General features: G+C 39.7%; 1 protein-coding gene across 4 annotated transcripts in view; it reads left to right on the forward strand.

Moving 5' to 3' along the window:
- The window catches only part of LOC127477065 (putative threonine dehydratase), a 33,778-nt gene extending 16,865 nt beyond the window's left edge, over positions 1–16,913 (forward strand). For all 4 annotated transcript variants that reach the window (XM_051800889.1, XM_051800890.1, XM_051800887.1 and 1 more), the window contains 7 exons: positions 2,100–2,265; positions 2,720–2,816; positions 3,715–3,790; positions 4,498–4,623; positions 5,848–6,015; positions 6,321–6,378; positions 14,264–16,913. In XM_051800889.1, coding sequence (XP_051656849.1) covers positions 2,100–2,265; positions 2,720–2,816; positions 3,715–3,790; positions 4,498–4,623; positions 5,848–6,015; positions 6,321–6,378; positions 14,264–14,362 — 790 coding nt within the window. In that variant the 3' untranslated portion in view covers positions 14,363–16,913. The remainder of the gene's footprint in view (positions 1–2,099; positions 2,266–2,719; positions 2,817–3,714; positions 3,791–4,497; positions 4,624–5,847; positions 6,016–6,320; positions 6,379–14,263) is intronic.
- Positions 16,914–17,229: the final 316 nt, after the last annotated feature.

Here is a 17,229-nt window from a genome sequence, read left to right on the forward strand (position 1 = left end):
TTCCTGGGAAATTCCAGGAAGGGAATGTGATTTTTCAAACTGGAATTCAATCATTTAGTCTGCCTAATTGCTGCCTAGGTGACATGAAATTGTTCCTAAATATAGGGGTTCAGGACCTCATTATATGTGACTATAGCCAATAGGTAACTCAGTACCTCTGCAATGATGTGAGAAAGATTCCTTTGTGAATCAGAGAGGTAAGAGTGCTGCAGATTGAATCACACACCTTCCTTCCTTGAGAGCCCATTTTTTTCTTGTTTAAGTCCATATTCAAATGCTGATCAGACCTGATTATTTGTGATTTGGTTGGTCTGTTGCTCTACCCGATGGCTTCTGAGCCCTTTACTTGGAATGGATGGGAACACTGCCTTCTAGCTGCCACACCAAGATTTTATTGGGAAACTGAAGCCTGACAGCCTGTCTTTGATTGCTGATATATCACACGTTTCAGAAGACAAATATCCAAATTTCTAGCTCTGGCTCAAAATGCTTGTTTAAATTTACAACCTTTAGATTTATCTGCCCTTTTCCTTCATTTTGCTTCAATGGCATATGATACTCGAAGAGGTATGTTAGCTTTCACAAAACAAAAGTAATCAGCCACAGTGCAAAGAAAATCACCCATTTTATTATGAAAGCTGAAGGCTGATCAGTGAACTGGTGTTTTCACTGGATGTTCACAAGGAACACGTTGTTATCTGAAACATTGATTCAAACTGCTAATAGTGCTCCATGCCCAGAGCAGTCTCCTCCAGACAGTTTTCAGTTGTTAGAGAAGCTTTACTCCTAAATTGAATATCCCAGATCCTCATTCATTTTTGCAGGTCCCTGTGGCTTTCTATGTAACCACAGTAGAGGTAGCTCCACAAACTCGATTCTGAATCTTATTTGGGAATAAGACTCCAGAGTTGTTCAGGAAACCAGTGATATATTCTGTTACATACAAGAAGGAGGAGAGAACTTCTTCAGTATCTTCATAGAGGCAATGAATGCAAAGGTTCAGTTACCCATCCCACTACTATTTCTTGCCTTTGTCTTTAGCTGTGCTACAGGAGTGAAAGTTCTTTACTCCCATCCTTTCTTATGTAGTTATATAGTCTCTTGCCCTGAGGAATTTTCTGTGCTTTGATATATATGTGAGGTAACTTCGCAAGGGCCTTGGTCTCTACCTTGCAGACATTCTGTGCTCCTGAGCTGAGCCTCTCTGTACATGTCTAACAGTAATAAAAACACAGCTTCCTAGTACCCAAACATCCTTGGGTCAAATAAATCAAGTGAAGTCATTGGATCTATAATTCTGTTTGCATGTCTGTTTGCCTGAAAAAGCAGACCGTACAGAGAGCTCATATTTTTTTTCTCATATATCATTCTACATTTACATCATTGCTAACTTATAAATAAAATGCAAAACAGCTTTTAGAAATAGATCCAAGTCAGTTGTGTGACTGTATAGTGGAGTTTTCTTCAATCTTTTGACTCTGTCCCTGTTCTGCTCATGATAGTGTTTTACCAGTGAGTATTTTGGCACGACCAAATACTTCTCTTACCCTTCCACAGTCTTTCAGAGTAATGTGAAGATATCAGATACTTGCCCTGGACTGTGGAAAGACAACTCTAGCAATCTGTTTGGAATTTGTGAGGCTGAACACAGTGCTTAAATTTCATGAAAATGTCTATTTACCACAAACACTAAATGCACTGATAAATAAAGAGAACGAGATTTCCTTTTGGGACTTTGCTTTTAGTTTGGACTGCAACACTTAAAATTTGTGAAGCTGAAGGAAGTGACAGCAATGGAAACATGACTTCTGCCCACCAGCTCTGTAATCACCTGATGCTGGTAACAACAGAGTTAAGTGCTCTTCAGCCTGAACTCTATTCAAGGGACTTGTCAACAGCAGGAGTTTTCTCCCAGTAGGTAACAGCATGTGATGGTCCTTCTGATGGCACCTTTCTGTTGTATCCCCTCCTCCCCTCATGTGCTGGTGATTTACTTTCACATATGTGCTCTGCTGAACAATGTTTTGAAAGTGGTAGATTGAATTATTATTGCACTGACAACTGTGACCCCTGCTGATCTGTGCCCTTCCTTCCCCCAGGGAGGACAGTGCTGTGTACCTGTCAGGCCTGGGGACCGTGGGGCTGGAGGTGTATGAGCAGGTGCCAAAGCTGGATGCTGTGATTTTCCCTGCAGGAGGCCACTGTGGCTTGCTGGCAGGGTCGGCTGCTACACTCAAATACCTCAACCCACATATTTCTGTAATTGTAAGTTTCCTTTTACCTTTTAAGTGTTGCATTTGGGCAGCTTTCACCACAGATGCTTTCAAAAGGCAGTGGTATCTAGTGATACACTTGCAGAGACTGTGTATGTGGGAGACAGGAGCTATCTGATCTTGGGGGGGTTGCCTAGGAGAGCCTCTGAGAGCCAGGGAAGCTCCTGTCTCTTGGCTACTTGGTTTGATTTCAGAAAAAAAAAAATATGGAAAGATGTTTCCAAAACAAATGAAATCCAGCTCTGTGTTTTGAAATAATTTCTTACTGGAAAAATTTGGTCCTAAGTAAGCTATGGAAAAAGTTTATTGGTAGCACAGTTGTTATGCAACTTGAAATTAATTGTTAATTTGAAGAGGAAACTTTCTGTAGGTTTTGGTGTCTACTTTGGTGGTGACCTCTATTATAATCCATTCAATAAAAAAGTGACAATACTTGTCTTCCTCAGGGGGTTGAATCTGAAAGTTTCCCTGTATTGCAACATTCCCTAAAGGCTGGCCACCCAGCTGAAGACCAGGCCTGCAACAATCATCACTTTTATGGAGGTGAGAAAATGTGTTATTCTTTTGGAGGTAAAATAAAGGTTGTAATAGATTTCTTCAACTTTATTATTTTCTCCTTCAGATCAAACATATTTTAAGAGAAATCTCTGAAATCTCAGAATTTAGTTCAAGCTGTGAGAGCAACTTCTGCCACAGTTTCCCCACCACCTCCCTGGAGTACAATGCTATTTCCAGTGCACACGAACACTTAGAAATATGAGAGTATTTGTCTGACCATTGTGCTCACAAGCAGCATCTAAAACAGTGAAATCAATGAGAAAGCTCTTGTGCAAAAGATTGAGTTGTGAAAAGGCAGGAAAATGGAGTGCTTAAATATTTAGACACACAGAGCTGTTCTCAGAACAACAGTGTTTATAAATGACACAGTTTTTTCCACATCATTTGCTCAAAAAAATCTCAACTGTTAAGCAACTTAAGAACATTCTGTTTACCTGATGTTCAAATCTCTGGAAGTTCTGGGTTAAATGGGAATTTTATAAAAAACTTCTTATCCATCTTGGTAAGCTCTGCCTGTGTCTGCACCCCTTTGCTAACTGTCCTGCTGTAGCTAACAAGCCCAGTGCCATGCTTGGGTCTTCTCTCCTTCAAGCCTCATTGAACAGTGAAAAGCATTGGGCTGCAGGGTCACTATCACAGTGCAACAGAGCCAGTGAAGTAACAGAATTTTCTTGGAGGGATCCAAAATGGCAAAATCTTCCTGTAAGATTTGGTCTTTCATTACCAAATGAATTTTTGTCATATGAAAAAAAATCAAGCAACCTAAGGTCATCTAACAGCAGTGTGCTGCATTCATTAAGGGCACAAACCAGCCAGGACTCCAAAAAACCTTGAATATGTCTAAAGCAGCCAGCTTCATAGTTTTTTCTTTTGAAATCTGCAGATGTGAGTGGAGTTTGCTTTGGCAGCAATTCTTTGCAGCTGACTGGGAAACTTGTGGATAAAGTTGTTGCTGTGAGGTAGGTGAAGAAAAGCAGTGAAATGAATAGCATTAGATGAACATTGTTGTATATGAAAAATGCAGTGTACCACCAGGGTATGGTGGTTCTGCTTGGGCGGTGGAGAGCAGGTTGGCAGGACATGCCACCTTGCATACACTGTGAGAACATGGGAATGGGGTACCTTTCATTTCAAGAGGGGCACTGAAGACATTGAATCCAAACCCACATATCACAGAATCATAGAATATCTCATACTGGAAGATACCCATGAAGGATCATCAAATCCAACTCCCTGCTCCTCGCAGGATTACCTAAAACTAAATGATATGCTAAAAGCATTGTCCAGACTGGCCCTTTGGCCAACACTTCACCTGCTGCCAGTACCTGACCATGCTCTGGGTGTAAAACTTGTCCTTGTTGTGTTCTACAACACTTGAAGGCAGCCCTTGGCAAAACTCTTCGAAATCTTCACAGAAAGACCAAGTTTGTGGAATATACTTACTACTAGAATTTAGTTAATATTTATAGTAAAAAACCCATCCTGTCTTTCAGTTAATAATGATTCTGAGATGTACATTCACCCCCAGCAGCACAGTGTTCTGTAATGCTACCTTGAGGTCATATGTACCTGGGAAAATGGAAAGTACCTAGTTACACATAAATGTATTATCTTCTGATTTTGGTAGCTCTTCTGATTTGTTTTGACACAACTTTCCTGCTTTCAGGGAGGAGGATATCCTCATTTCCATGCTGAGATTGCTGGAGTATGAGCGAGCCACGGTTGATGCAGAAGGAGCCATTGGACTTGCAGCATTGGTGGCAGGGAAACTGCCTGAGTTGAAGGGTAAAAGGTACAGCAGCTGTTTCAAACAGGGAACCATGGCAGAAGCATGGGGCTGAGCACTTTGGTCCCAGGAAATGGTGAAAAGCTACTTGTTCTATGAGTGACAAGGCAGTTCCTGCCCCTGATCTGGCAATGGGCTTGTCAGTGGTGCATACTTCAGGCTGAATAGATCAGTCACAGGTCATAAGACTGTGCTGAAGAAGACAAATGTCAGCCAGGAGACCTGAAAAATCTTGTAGTTTTCCTCTATTTTCAAATGGCTGGAGGAAAGGCAGTTACACACAGCTCCACGAGGAATGGCTGCTCCTGCCAGGACAGTAACCTGCTCTTGTCAGCCTGTTGCCTCCCATTCCACTTGGGAAAACCAGCCCTGTCTGTGGTGAGACAGGAGCTAGGCTATCTTCTGCAGTCACCCAGTGGCATCTACCTTCCAGTCATGAGAACTGTCCACACAGTCAGAGGGATTATCCCTGTGCTTGGTGTTGAACATGTGGGTAAGTGCTGCCTTGCCTCTCAGCTTAAGGATTCAGCACTTAAGTGGATTGAGCCTTGTCTCAGGACATAGTCCAGAATGTATTCAAACATACATGCCCTCAAGACAAAATTTCCAGTGCACAGCATTGTACACTAAAATACTGCTGAGGCAATCCTTCAAAGAGGCTGACAGAGTACATAGAGCAGCAGTGCATTCCAATTCAGTACAGCTAAAATAAAAGGGAAAATGCAAAGATTCGGTTTTAAAGAGGTCAGGTTTGACTCTGCAGAGAGATTATCGTGGACTGACTATGTGGCTCTTCACTTGCTCTTCAAACATTTCTGCACTCATTTTTCAAGTCGAAGTGGATTTAATTAATGGGTACAGAAAGCCTTGACATATATGTTGTCTGATCATTAAGAGGCTGAAACTTAGAACTTCCAGGGGAAAATTATGTCAGACTTCAAAACTTGAAACAGACCTAGAATTCTCCAGCTAATTACCTCTAGCAAATGTCAGATCTTCAGGAAATGCAAAATGAAAACATTTCAGACCAACTAATGTAGCCAGTTTCTAGGCTCCCCCTGCCTGCTCACAGATGATACTGAGCACCAGCAGCCCCTCTGACTTATAACACATATTTATTGTGGTAGGTTCTAGCAGACCTTAAGCTGATATTGAATACAGTGTCTGTGATTTATGGTTCCTTTACAGACAAGTGCTAATCAAAACTCCTATTTTTCTCTCTGTTTTCAGAGTGGCAGTTGTTATATGCAGTGGAAACCTGGAATTACATTTGCTGCAACAGTGCATAGCTCGTGCCCTGACCCTTGACAACACAGTGTGCAGATTTTCCCTTGTGATTTCTGACTGCCCAGGAGACATGTCAAAGCTACTGGAAATTTTGGCTCGGGAAGAAGCAAGGTAAATCAGACTAGTAGTAGGGAAATCTAATCATACCACAAAGATTATTAAAGGTTTGGAAACCTTTCTAAATGTCTCTGAAGGTAAGTGTGTAAGTAACTAATTAATCAAAGGTTTTTTCTTGTTATATTTCAGAAAGGTTTTATTTCCTTCATTTTTGTTCTGACCTGAAAGCACCTTTGTAGCATTGAATTGTGTCTAATTCAGAAAGAAGCAAAGACAGTTGCTGTCTAAACACTTACAGAAGCTATTTTGCAGTGACAGGGGATTGTTGTGATCTCTGATTTGTCCTTTATTTGATCTAGAGTTTTGGATATCAAACAAGAACGCACATTTGTGACGTCTGAGCTCTTCACTGTTGAGGTAAGATGAGATGCAATTTCAGTTTCTTTAGTAGTACTGGCCTCCCCTAGTTTACTCTGTTTTCCTATGTCTCTTTATGCTATGTTGAAGGAGTCTCATACAGTGTGCACAGTGATTTGGCGAGCAGTGTGAGAGACAATTTCTTCTATGTTATACAGCACCCTGCCAAACACTTAGCAGGCATGTAAAGAACACAGGACCAGTTTTACCTGCTGTTGTGAAACACTCCAGCTGTCATATTGCAATGTTTCTCTTGCAAACCCTCCTTGCTGGTGTGGGCAGTGTGCCAGAGGTGGTGAGCAACCTGCAGCATCCGTCCAGAACCTGAAGAGCCAGCTATGTGGGCTGCTGTAATTGTCTGAGGTGTTCGCCTTAAAGTGATGTGGAGAACACCCTTACTCTTAAGGAACCCTCATTTTTAGCTAGGGCCTCAGTTTTATTCCTTATCCACAAAGAGCACAGAGCAAAATAATTATTCCTTTGTTGAGTGTTGGATATAGTAACAGTGAAGAGGTGTTAACTCGGCATCTCTTAAAAGGACCATTTTTCTCATGGCATATCTCTTACTTCAACTGGTTTGGCAAAGGTGTGGTCCTACTGATTTCATGCTACCCCTGTCCAAGTCCAACCTGACTCAGTTTGTGAAACCACAAGTCAAATCAAGGATCTTTGCTAAGCAGTCTCATAGCTGAGATGCATTAATGCTATTGAGTAAGCTAGTTCTTCGATTTTGGCCTTTATATCTAATTTCCTGCCTGGATACAGAAACCTGTTCTATATTTTCACTTGCAGATATAAAGAAGAGGTAGATTAAATTTCACTTTAAGAAGAGTACAATAAAGTTCATGAACATTTTTCAGAACATGATATCATCAGTTCTCTGAAGTTTTAATCCCAGACACTTGATTTTTCCCCAATATGCCATAATGACAGGCCAGCTTACAGCTTTGGGTAACTTGGGGATAGCATGACACTGCAGGGGTAGATAAATCCCTCTGAGTGACTGACTTAGCTCTGAAAACCCTTTTCACTCAAGGTGAGTTTCAACAAACTCTGTAACTCTTCTAAAAAGTTGTCAGTGCAAGTTTTTTGAAGTGAGGCTTGTAGTTTTTGTTACTGCTACTAAGTAAAATAAATGACATCCACTGTCTTGGTTTTCAACTGAGAATGTTAGAACAACTTTCCATTGCTCTTGCAACCTCTCCCAACGAGGCAATTGTATCAGAAGATGTAGTAAATACAGGCCCTGAATGAAAACAGTGCCATGTGCTATTCTCTGCCCTTTGAATACAGTGTGCTTTCACTGACTGTCCACTTTGAGAATCTAACAGTGTTGTACTACAGAAGGGTGAAAGGGAGGAATTTGTGTTCCTGAATATTTTAATTGGATGTTGGATTTGCATGATGTCTTTTAATCAGTCTGGGAGAGGCTATTGGATAATCAGATGTGAAGAACAAAGTAGTGACACAGACATACAGACCTCAGTGCCTTTGGAGGCAGCTTTATCTGGTGACACCTAGTGAACTGGAAGGCTTTTCTTTGAAATCTAAAACAAGTGTAATCAAAAAGGACAAAATACAGGATTTATCTTTCAGCATCAAAATGAATTTTCTCTAACCAGACATAGAAAAAATACTTATTTTCATAGTAAAACTAATACACATGAGGGAGGTTTTGCTTTTTTTTTGTTGTTTCTAAGAACCAAAGCCCTGTGTCATCAAAGCATTTTAAACATTTGTTACTAAAGCAAACCTGAAATGAACTTTAGCATTTTTATCAGTGTAAATCTCAGCACATAAAATTAAGCATGCATTAAAATCTGAACCAAGAATCAAAATGACCATATATTGAACTGGTGGTAATAATAAGGCATTACAGCTATACCCACTCCATTCTAACTTTAATGCATACTTTTGACTGTGGATATAGATAAAGTGTTTGACAGAACAGAGCAGTAAGTGTAGTTGCTTATTCGAAGCACTAAATCAGTCCTGTCAAGATTGTCATCTCAGTATTTAATAATTTTTTTAGATTTACCCCTTCATTTCCAAAGAAGAGAAACTTGGCTTCTAGTCACTGCTTATCAGGAAGATAGAGCTGCTGGTTTATTATTTTTTTTCTCATTCTAATGAAATGCCTTTCTCAGTTAGTGTTTATTCATCTAATGCATGCTTGGAACACTCTGTGGGAAGATCCTTGCTGATAGTCTGACTTCATGGAGGAGTAAGGACTTTCCAAATGAAACTTTATGTTCAAATTGCACTTCTGGAAAAATAACTTTTGAAATGTTTTACTGGCAAAAATAAGAGATTTTTTTATTAAAAAGAAAGGAAGGAATATGGCTATATTAGATTAAGCTGATTCTTAATGAAGTGCCTTATACAGTGGGATCAGCTGGTCATGTCCTTTGGAACAATATGATAGTTTCTGTAGGATTCTGCCTGCTCATTCCTCCAGTTTAGATTCTCTTCCCTTGTGACTTGTGCTGGATTTCTTCCTTGCAGAGGACTACACCCTACTTCACTCTTACCTGAGCAGTTAGGAAATTACTTTCAAAGTCCCTATATTGAAATAGATAACTCTTAGCAAATCATACAAATAATCAATCTGGTAGGCTTCACATTTTATAGCTATTGAAGCAGGTTAGATGACTGGGAATATCTAGACAGAAATAAAAATCAGAGCTAATGAAAAAAATCAGCTAGTGTCACCAGTTAACTGGATGCAGACGTCTAAAGGATTATCCAGTTCATGGGAGGAAGCTACAACTTGCCTCTGAGAACTTTCTCTATTCTCTATCAGTAATATTCCTCAGATTAAATTGGGACAATTTATCACTTAAATTGCTTCCATCTGTAAACCTCTTTATAACGATTTCAATTCCTTTAATTTCATATTATTATTATTGACTCAGAGAGAAGTCAATGAGAAAAATCAATAAACACCCTAATAAGGTAAGGACAGTCTTTGCTATGAAGCCATGCAAGGCTCTGCTGTAGATCAGCATCTTGCCTGCTTAAGGGGTGTCTCATTTTTGGATTCAGGCAACCCAGTTGAAATAAAATATCTTTGAGCTCATCAATTTTCTAGAAAAGTCTCCTTCTCACCACAGAAACTGTAGTGTAATCAGACTGGCAGGTACAGGAGCATCCTGGAACAGAGCAGTGAAGGCCTGCAGGGTCTTGAAGTGCCCCAGGAACTTTGTGGAGCAGCTTTGGTGGCAGTGCTCCCTCTGACCTCCCTTCTGTCTCATGCTGTGGGCTTGTCTGGTCTGTTCGCTTCAAACCTCTAGGGAGCATCACTCTGCCGTGGTTTTAAGTAACTCAGAAGAGATTAGTTGTAAAAAGAAGATCCATCACATCACTCCTCCCTCTGACTGGGCAAGAAAATTCTAATGCATAAATCAAATGTTACCTTTTCAGTAACATTGCTCATTATCCCAGTGGTGCTGAAGTTCCTGACTTGCTCTGTGTGGTGTAATACCTTTTCTTTCCACATAGTTTATTCACCTCAGGCCAGAACTCAGTAAATATTTTAGTCTGCTCTGGTCAATTTGAGTAAATTCCTTTGGGCCAACTTGTATTTTGTAAAAGGCTGGAGGGGAGTATTTTGGGCTAGAGTCCCCAGTTGCCAACATATTCCATGTTTTTGCCCTGTGAAGCAAATACAGAGGAGCAGGCAGCTGTACAGCTATGAGAAGAATGCTATCATTCCTGAAGCATTTCCTGCATGACCCTGGGCAAGGCTGTGTTTCCATGCTTCACTTCCCCAACTACGAACTGGAGACACTTGGAGTGGGAAGTTCAACAGTGCATTTCTTCTGAGGCCTCCAAAAGAATTCGGTCATGGTCTTTAATGGCATTCCAGAGCAGACTAACAAGGCACAGAATATCCTGCCCTAGTTGTAGAAATTAGAGCCCTGCTCTGGGGAGGGTAAGAGCAGACCTGTTGGATTATTATCTGACTTACGTAATGTGTCAGTCGCTGGTTCGTGCTCCTGCTCACCAACCCCACTGCACGAATATGCCAAAAGATAAGGGCTCAGGTTGCACAACCAAGTGACAGCTGTTACATTCTTTCTCAAGCGTTCCATCACTCTGACCTTGGGGACTATCTGGCAGCTGATCCCCAAACCATAAACCGAAGTGCTGTTACCAAATAATCTGTAATGTTCAGTAACCTACACTGGGTGTTTACTGAATAAATCAGAAAATCGCCCAGTTGCTAATTTTTTTAATAGAAATTAAACCCCTTGCTTTAAATATAAAACGGAAACTAGCCTATATAAATAAAGTTTTCATTCCTAACTCCAGTGATTTTCATTCAAACAAACCTATAATATTGCTAAATGTGGTGTATCATGAATATTAAGTTATGTGAATTCTCCAACAACAATATCTTAGAAAAAGATGATGAATATGGTGTCTAGGACTGAAGAAATTAAGGTTCAAAGGATGAGTCAAAGACATAAAGAACTGCACTAGCTAGTTAGGATCTACCTTTACATGGAGCCCAGAAAAGAACAAAAGACTGAAACCTCTTGACTCAGCAATACTGCTCACATTCTCTCTAATCTCTAACATTGGCTAAGTATGTCCACCCAAAATCTTTATTTGCACACACAGCCTACAGATAGGAGGCATCAGGGAGCCAAGAGGCATGCCCAAACTCTTTTTTAAAAAAAAGGCAAGGTGCCCCGATTATGAAACTCACAGTTAAAAGGAAGTAGAGGTGCCCACTATACTCAGCACAGAACTTTTCAAATTTCTTCCCCTTGTGAAGTTATGAACTTTCCTCTCTTTGAAATCAATTTAATTCCTATAAGTATGTGAATTTATACATCTGGACTTTGGTGTTGCACAGTAATAACTTGTGACCAATTTTTTGCTTTATCTTTTTTTTTTTTGCCTTTGTCCTACTCTCTCAATTATTCCCGGTCATTAAATAAAACCCACAAGCCATCAATATTCAGTGAAGTCTCTTCTGTCTTCAACTACTTGTAGGCTTGCTACAAAAAAATCCATCAGGCTACCTAAACCCTTAGGCTGGAATCAATCTTCAGATTACCTGACACAGGGAGCGGAACTCTAAATACAGTACAAGAACCATCTGGTTGGTTATTTTAGTGGTCTTACTGGACCAGACAATTTTATATTTATTTATTTAATCCAGCAGGGATATAATATATGGGAGAGAAATGCATAAAATGTACTCTGTTGTTGGTTTTGTGGGATTTTTTGATACACAGGAAAGAAAGGTCTACTGTGCATAGGTGGCCCTGCAGCCAATAAGAGCTCTGCAGGATCAAAAATCCCATGTATAGTTCTGAGGGCTACTGAGTTTGAAGTAAAAGTAAATTTTAAAGTAATTTTTTTCTCTACTTGTCATAGGTTATCTTGCCTGGAGTACAAGAAACATCAGGCAATAGGTTTTGTCATTTGTTCTTAAATAAGAGCGCTTTGGAGCACTTTTAGCTTGTCAACAGACAGACAACCTCCTGTAGCAAGTAGTACCTGGGTGACTCTTTATCCTAGATAGATATAAACTCATATACCTCCCCATGAATATGAGGATTGCCCTGTTGGTCACTCATGTAAATTATACGTCCCAGGTGAAGCAAGTAAGAGAGAGCAGTTCTGTGAAAATAAAACTGCAGTGTAAATTGGCTTAATCTGAGCAAGAAAATAAATTCTTGCCTTCCTTGCTGTTGAGATCTGTAGCTGCTGTGAGGTAGAGTGTGATTCTCTCTTCCCTCCTGCTGTGAGCAAATGTTCTCTGTTCCTCAATTTGACAAGTGTGAAAAATCAGGTAAATTTCTGGAGTTGTTTGTTGTCACTGCTCTTGCTCTTACTACTTTATGATACACTGCAAGATATTATCTCCCAGATCACATGTTGGATGCAATGCATGCACAGAACAAAAGGACAGTATTTGTCCAAACTGTTTACAAGGTCTCTGACTCTGATCTAGCCAAGGCTATCTGGCTTCAATCATTAGCAGAAAGGAAAGGGCAGAGAGGATAGTTAGTTCTATAAATCAAAATGCCTTCCCATGCTGGCACCCAGTGCAGAGCAACTGCTTGCTGCCAGACATTCAAGGTTGAACCTGGCAAGTTCAGACTGGTTCCAAGAGCAGCAATTGATTTACTCAGGACAAAGCAGGCATGATTGCTTTGGCAGAGGGAAAATGTTGCTTTTTTTAATTACAGACTCCATGAGAGATGAGTGTGTGCTCTTGAAGATATGGTTGCAAAGCTTTAGGGATTTTATGTGAACCAGGGAGTGGATAATGGGTATTGGTACATCGGTGCCTTTAGATATTTTTCCCGATCTTCGCGTTCTCTCATCTTCCCTCATTATTAATTGTCCTCTATGCCTGTCCTTCTCTTGAGACTAAATCCCACTTTTTTTGGAGGAGGAAGAAATTAGCATCCAATTTGCATTCCCAAGAACCAAAAGAATAGAACCATGTTCAGCACAAGAGGCAAAGAATTACAAGACCAGATCAGAAATGTGGCTTATTTCATGATGGATATTTAAGAAGCTGTAGCCAATTTTCTAATTTAGTGAGCTCATGGCTGTTTAGAACAACCTGGAGTGTTAGTGTTCTATCCTTTCATTCAACGGTTTTGCTAAAGATTTATTGTTATTTTAAGATCGTTCCAGGAAACATGAATTCACAAAGTTCTTATTTAGAAATCTGTTTGATCAGATAACATTTTGGTTTTTGCCTTGTTACTTTCTGAAAAGGATGCAGCTCTGACAGCAGCATTATACAGGGCATCTGTCTCTAGCAGCCCACCATCAGTTGTTTCTCTATTCTCAGTAGATTTGCCTGTTATAATGAACTCTCTGTACTTGCACCATGACTCATCTTGGATCTTTCCCTGCTAGATTTCCATGTTTCTGTGAGGTCTTTTTTGCCACATGGTACTTTCAACATCAGTGATAATTCCGGTAGGACCAGCTGTGATGGAAGTTAGCAGTCTAAAACTGTGAGGTATAATTTTCCTTCTGCACCTTCACATTGGTGCCGCATCTTTGGCAGCGCCCAGATTTTCAAGTGATGTGGCAGAGATGTGAGTATGTAGAAAAGAGAGATTATAGAAGAATTGAAAAAATGACATTGAAGTTATTATCTTCAGTGGCTGCATGACAGGATTGCCAACAGTATTTGTGGAGGCAAGTGAAGAATTAAATAAACTTTCAAGATTAGTTCTGCCTGAGATTAGTTTGAGTTAGCAGCAGAACACCCACAACAGAAAACTAGAGGTTTTCTGTAAGTAAGTAAGTAAGTAGTAAGCAAACAAAAATCAGAATAAAGCAAGAAGGTGCATGAGGAGATGAAACTAGTCAAAACACTGAAGAGATTAAAAAGTACAGGAGAATAACTCCATGAGTGAGAAGAGGAGGAGGAGGAGAATATAAAAAGCTTGAAGGATGGAGGTACTGACTAAAACAAATACTTCCTAGAAATATGGACATGTGGTGAGGTAAGAGTCAGAGGTGGTGAGGTGGCAGCAGTGCCACGTACATACCCCAGGGAACAGAAAAGAGAAGCTACTAACAGATGACTTCAGGGAGGCCAAGAGCAGACAAGCATTCTTGCCCAGGAGCCAGCAGAGGATCAGCCTGTCTTCTTTGAACTTTGAAGGCAATAAAGTAGGGCTTTTGGAAGGTTTTATGACCACGCAGAAGGACTGGATGAGCCCCAGATATCTGCAATGTCAGTTTTCTTACCTGCGTAGACAGGAGATGTGAGGTCCAGAGGTTTTATGTTGAACTGATTGTTGTGTTTTTACGACTGTATTTTAGGATTAAGTTGGAAATGCCTTTGTCTGAGATTGCTGCCATGCATCAGGAATGGTCCTAATTCTTTTTCCAGGTCATCTGCACTGTAGAGACCAGAGACAAGATCCACACGGCCCAGCTGAGGAATGCGCTCTTGGAACGCTACCCCACAACGACCTGGACTCAGCGGTGATGGGCACAGCCCAAGGGACAAGTATTTTACAGAGCCCTAATCTTGAGGCTTTCAGAACACATGTTATCTTTCAAAGCTGAACAGTTAGCAAATAGTTTCAGGATATTTATTTCCTGCTCAAAAGGTAGTGAACGTCTTTGGGAAAAAAAAGTTAAATGCAAGACTTTAGCTTAGCTAAGGGAAACTTCTAGTCTCTGCTGGTGTTGGAATTCAATAATTCTTTATCAGCTGGCTGGCTGGATTTTGGCTAGTGTGTAGAATCCAATGATACTCAGTAAATAAACAGGGAGAAGGCATTTCTCTTTACAGCTGAATATAGATCTCTCAAAGGTCTTCTGATTTTGATGCTCCTAGTTAAAGTAATACAGCTCCTTCTGCTGGACTTTGCCATACTGCTAGTACAGAAATTTTCTGTTTCCAAGCCAGAAGCAGTTTTCCATTTGATGAATCTGCTTCAGGAGGTATATACATGTGTGTTTGAACACACTTCTATTCTATCTTTGCTATCATGTGAGGAAAAATTATGCTAATAAAATGTGATTTAAACAAAAGCAAAAAAACTCATTGGAAGATAAAAGCCAATATTGTATTTTTTTTCCCAAGGGAAAATGATCCAATTTACAAAATAAGATTCCAAAATATGTTGCAGAAATAATAAAAAAAAAAAGTGTTCTGAATACAATTAGACCTGATACACAGAACACAAATGTAATTCTCTCCTCAATTTTTTGGAGACTCAGTATAAAAAATAGCATATAAAATGGCTTGTGTTTTTATATAAAAAGGGATCTCTCCACCCATGTGAATTTTGTAACTAGCATTCCACTGATCATCTTAGTCTGTCTAAAACAGACTCTATCCATCTCACCTGACAGATTAAGTACACAGTTAAGAGTGAAATATATTTAAAGACCACATGTTAATAGCCAGAGGCAGTGCTGGGAAAAGAGGAAGCCTAAGTCTTAGGCACATGGCTAATACAATTAACAAAGAACACATTGACCTAAATACCATTTCATCACTACAGGCAGAGACCTACTGATAATATAACAGAGTGGGATGGTAAGAAATGTAACAGAAATTCAGGCTCACTTCCAAATGTGTGTACAGTGGTTGCTTTTCCATTTGGGCAAAATTTTATTTAAGCCCAGCTACAACAGAGCAAATATGCTGAATTTAACTGGGATTTACCAAAATTTTGGGTATAGGCATTTTAATGAGAGATCTTAATCCTGCTTCTAGCATCAAGTTTATAAATAGGTATATAGAATAAATATTATGTATTTAGCAGTGCCCTAGCAAAAGCTCAGGGGAAAATCCAGCAGAGTGAACATCCTCACAGGCTGCAGGGGATCAATACTCTGTTCCTTCTTATTGTGGCTCATGAGGAAGCAGGAGTATAGAGTCTCGCAGTGGTGGACAAAAAATAGAAGTTCACTGATTTGGTCTGGATTTGGAAGAACCATATTGGTTTGCACATGAAACTGAAAAGTATTGATGCCCCAAAGGTTAGTTTTGTTCCCTTCTTGCCATCCAGTATGATGGGTATAGGCTTTGGTCCTGCAAATCAAAGCCTGTCAGACACAGCTCCTCTCTTCATGGTCAGAAGAGTTTAAGAAATCTGTATGGAAATAGATGACAGACTATATATTACATAATTGCTACTTCCATTGAAACAAGCAACGAACAACATCATCAAAAATGTAAAATCACTATAAATAAGGCTATAATTACCCCCTCATGTCTTTTGCAAAACTCTCAGGAAATTTTGAGGATGTCTCAGGTATCCACATGAGAAGAAAATGGGACTTAATAACCATTGTTCTCAGTAGTGGTTTCTGCTGTCTGAGTACTTGGTTTATGGTCTTGTATTATCCTGGACTCTTTTTTAGAAGCTCAGAGCATTAACGACTTCCTTTCTAATCAGTCTTCACAAAACTGGGGCGAGAAGATGTAGCAGACAGAGGAACCAAAAATCGATGCGCTCGAAATCACCACAGGATTTTGAAAGTGTGTTGGGGGGGGGGAAGAAAGGAAAGTGATGTCTAGAAGCTACTTAAAATGTCAAACTTGATATGTGCAGTTTGGTTTTATTTTTATTGTTTTAAGCATGAACATACATAAAAGTCTAAATCACTCTCCAGTGATAAACACTTTATATGTGAATATAATGAAACAGAATTGATTATCATTCTGTATTGCCTTTATTCAAGTCCATTGGCTTCAAAGATAAAATTAATATCTTCCAAGGGGAAAAAAATATCAAAATTAAATGTTTAAAGGAATGTATGCAATTGGAAAGAGTAATGAAATAGCTGTGCTACTAACCTTTTTGCATTATAAAATACGATAAGATCTGTGGCATTTCAAAGATCTAATAATGTGGTTTTGAATGTTTTATTTAAAGAATTTTTATAGAATGCTCTTATGTACCTTGAAAAATTAACTTTAATGGCTATGTAAACATTTCTCAAATTATTAAATCAGCAAAACATAAATATAAACATTGTATTTATTCGAAAAATAATTAAAATTGTGCTCTGCCACCTCAGCAAGGAAAGATTTGTCATTCTCTCATGGTACTGATAGCAGTCTCATATTAAAAAAATCAGAGTTATTTTTTTTTCCCATGTCTGTCCTTGACATTGACACAAAATCCCCATCGTTTGTGCATCGTTGAGCTCTGAGCTGCCAAGGAGGTGAGCACAGCTGGGCAGTGTGGCTGCTCTTGCCCTGTGGAGTGCGATGGGAGATTTCTGGGGTGCTCCCCAGCATGGCTAGGTAAGGATCTCTCCTCACTGGCTTGGAAGGAGGTTGTGTTTCATGTGTTAGCCCAGCTGCAAACACTGCCTCGCTTGTACCTGGCT

The sequence above is a fragment of the Manacus candei genome, unplaced genomic scaffold (genome assembly GCF_025592945.1).
Source record: "Manacus candei isolate 608988 ecotype Guabito, Panama unplaced genomic scaffold, ASM2559294v1 h1tg000050l, whole genome shotgun sequence".
Classification (NCBI taxonomy): Eukaryota; Metazoa; Chordata; class Aves; order Passeriformes; family Pipridae; genus Manacus; species Manacus candei.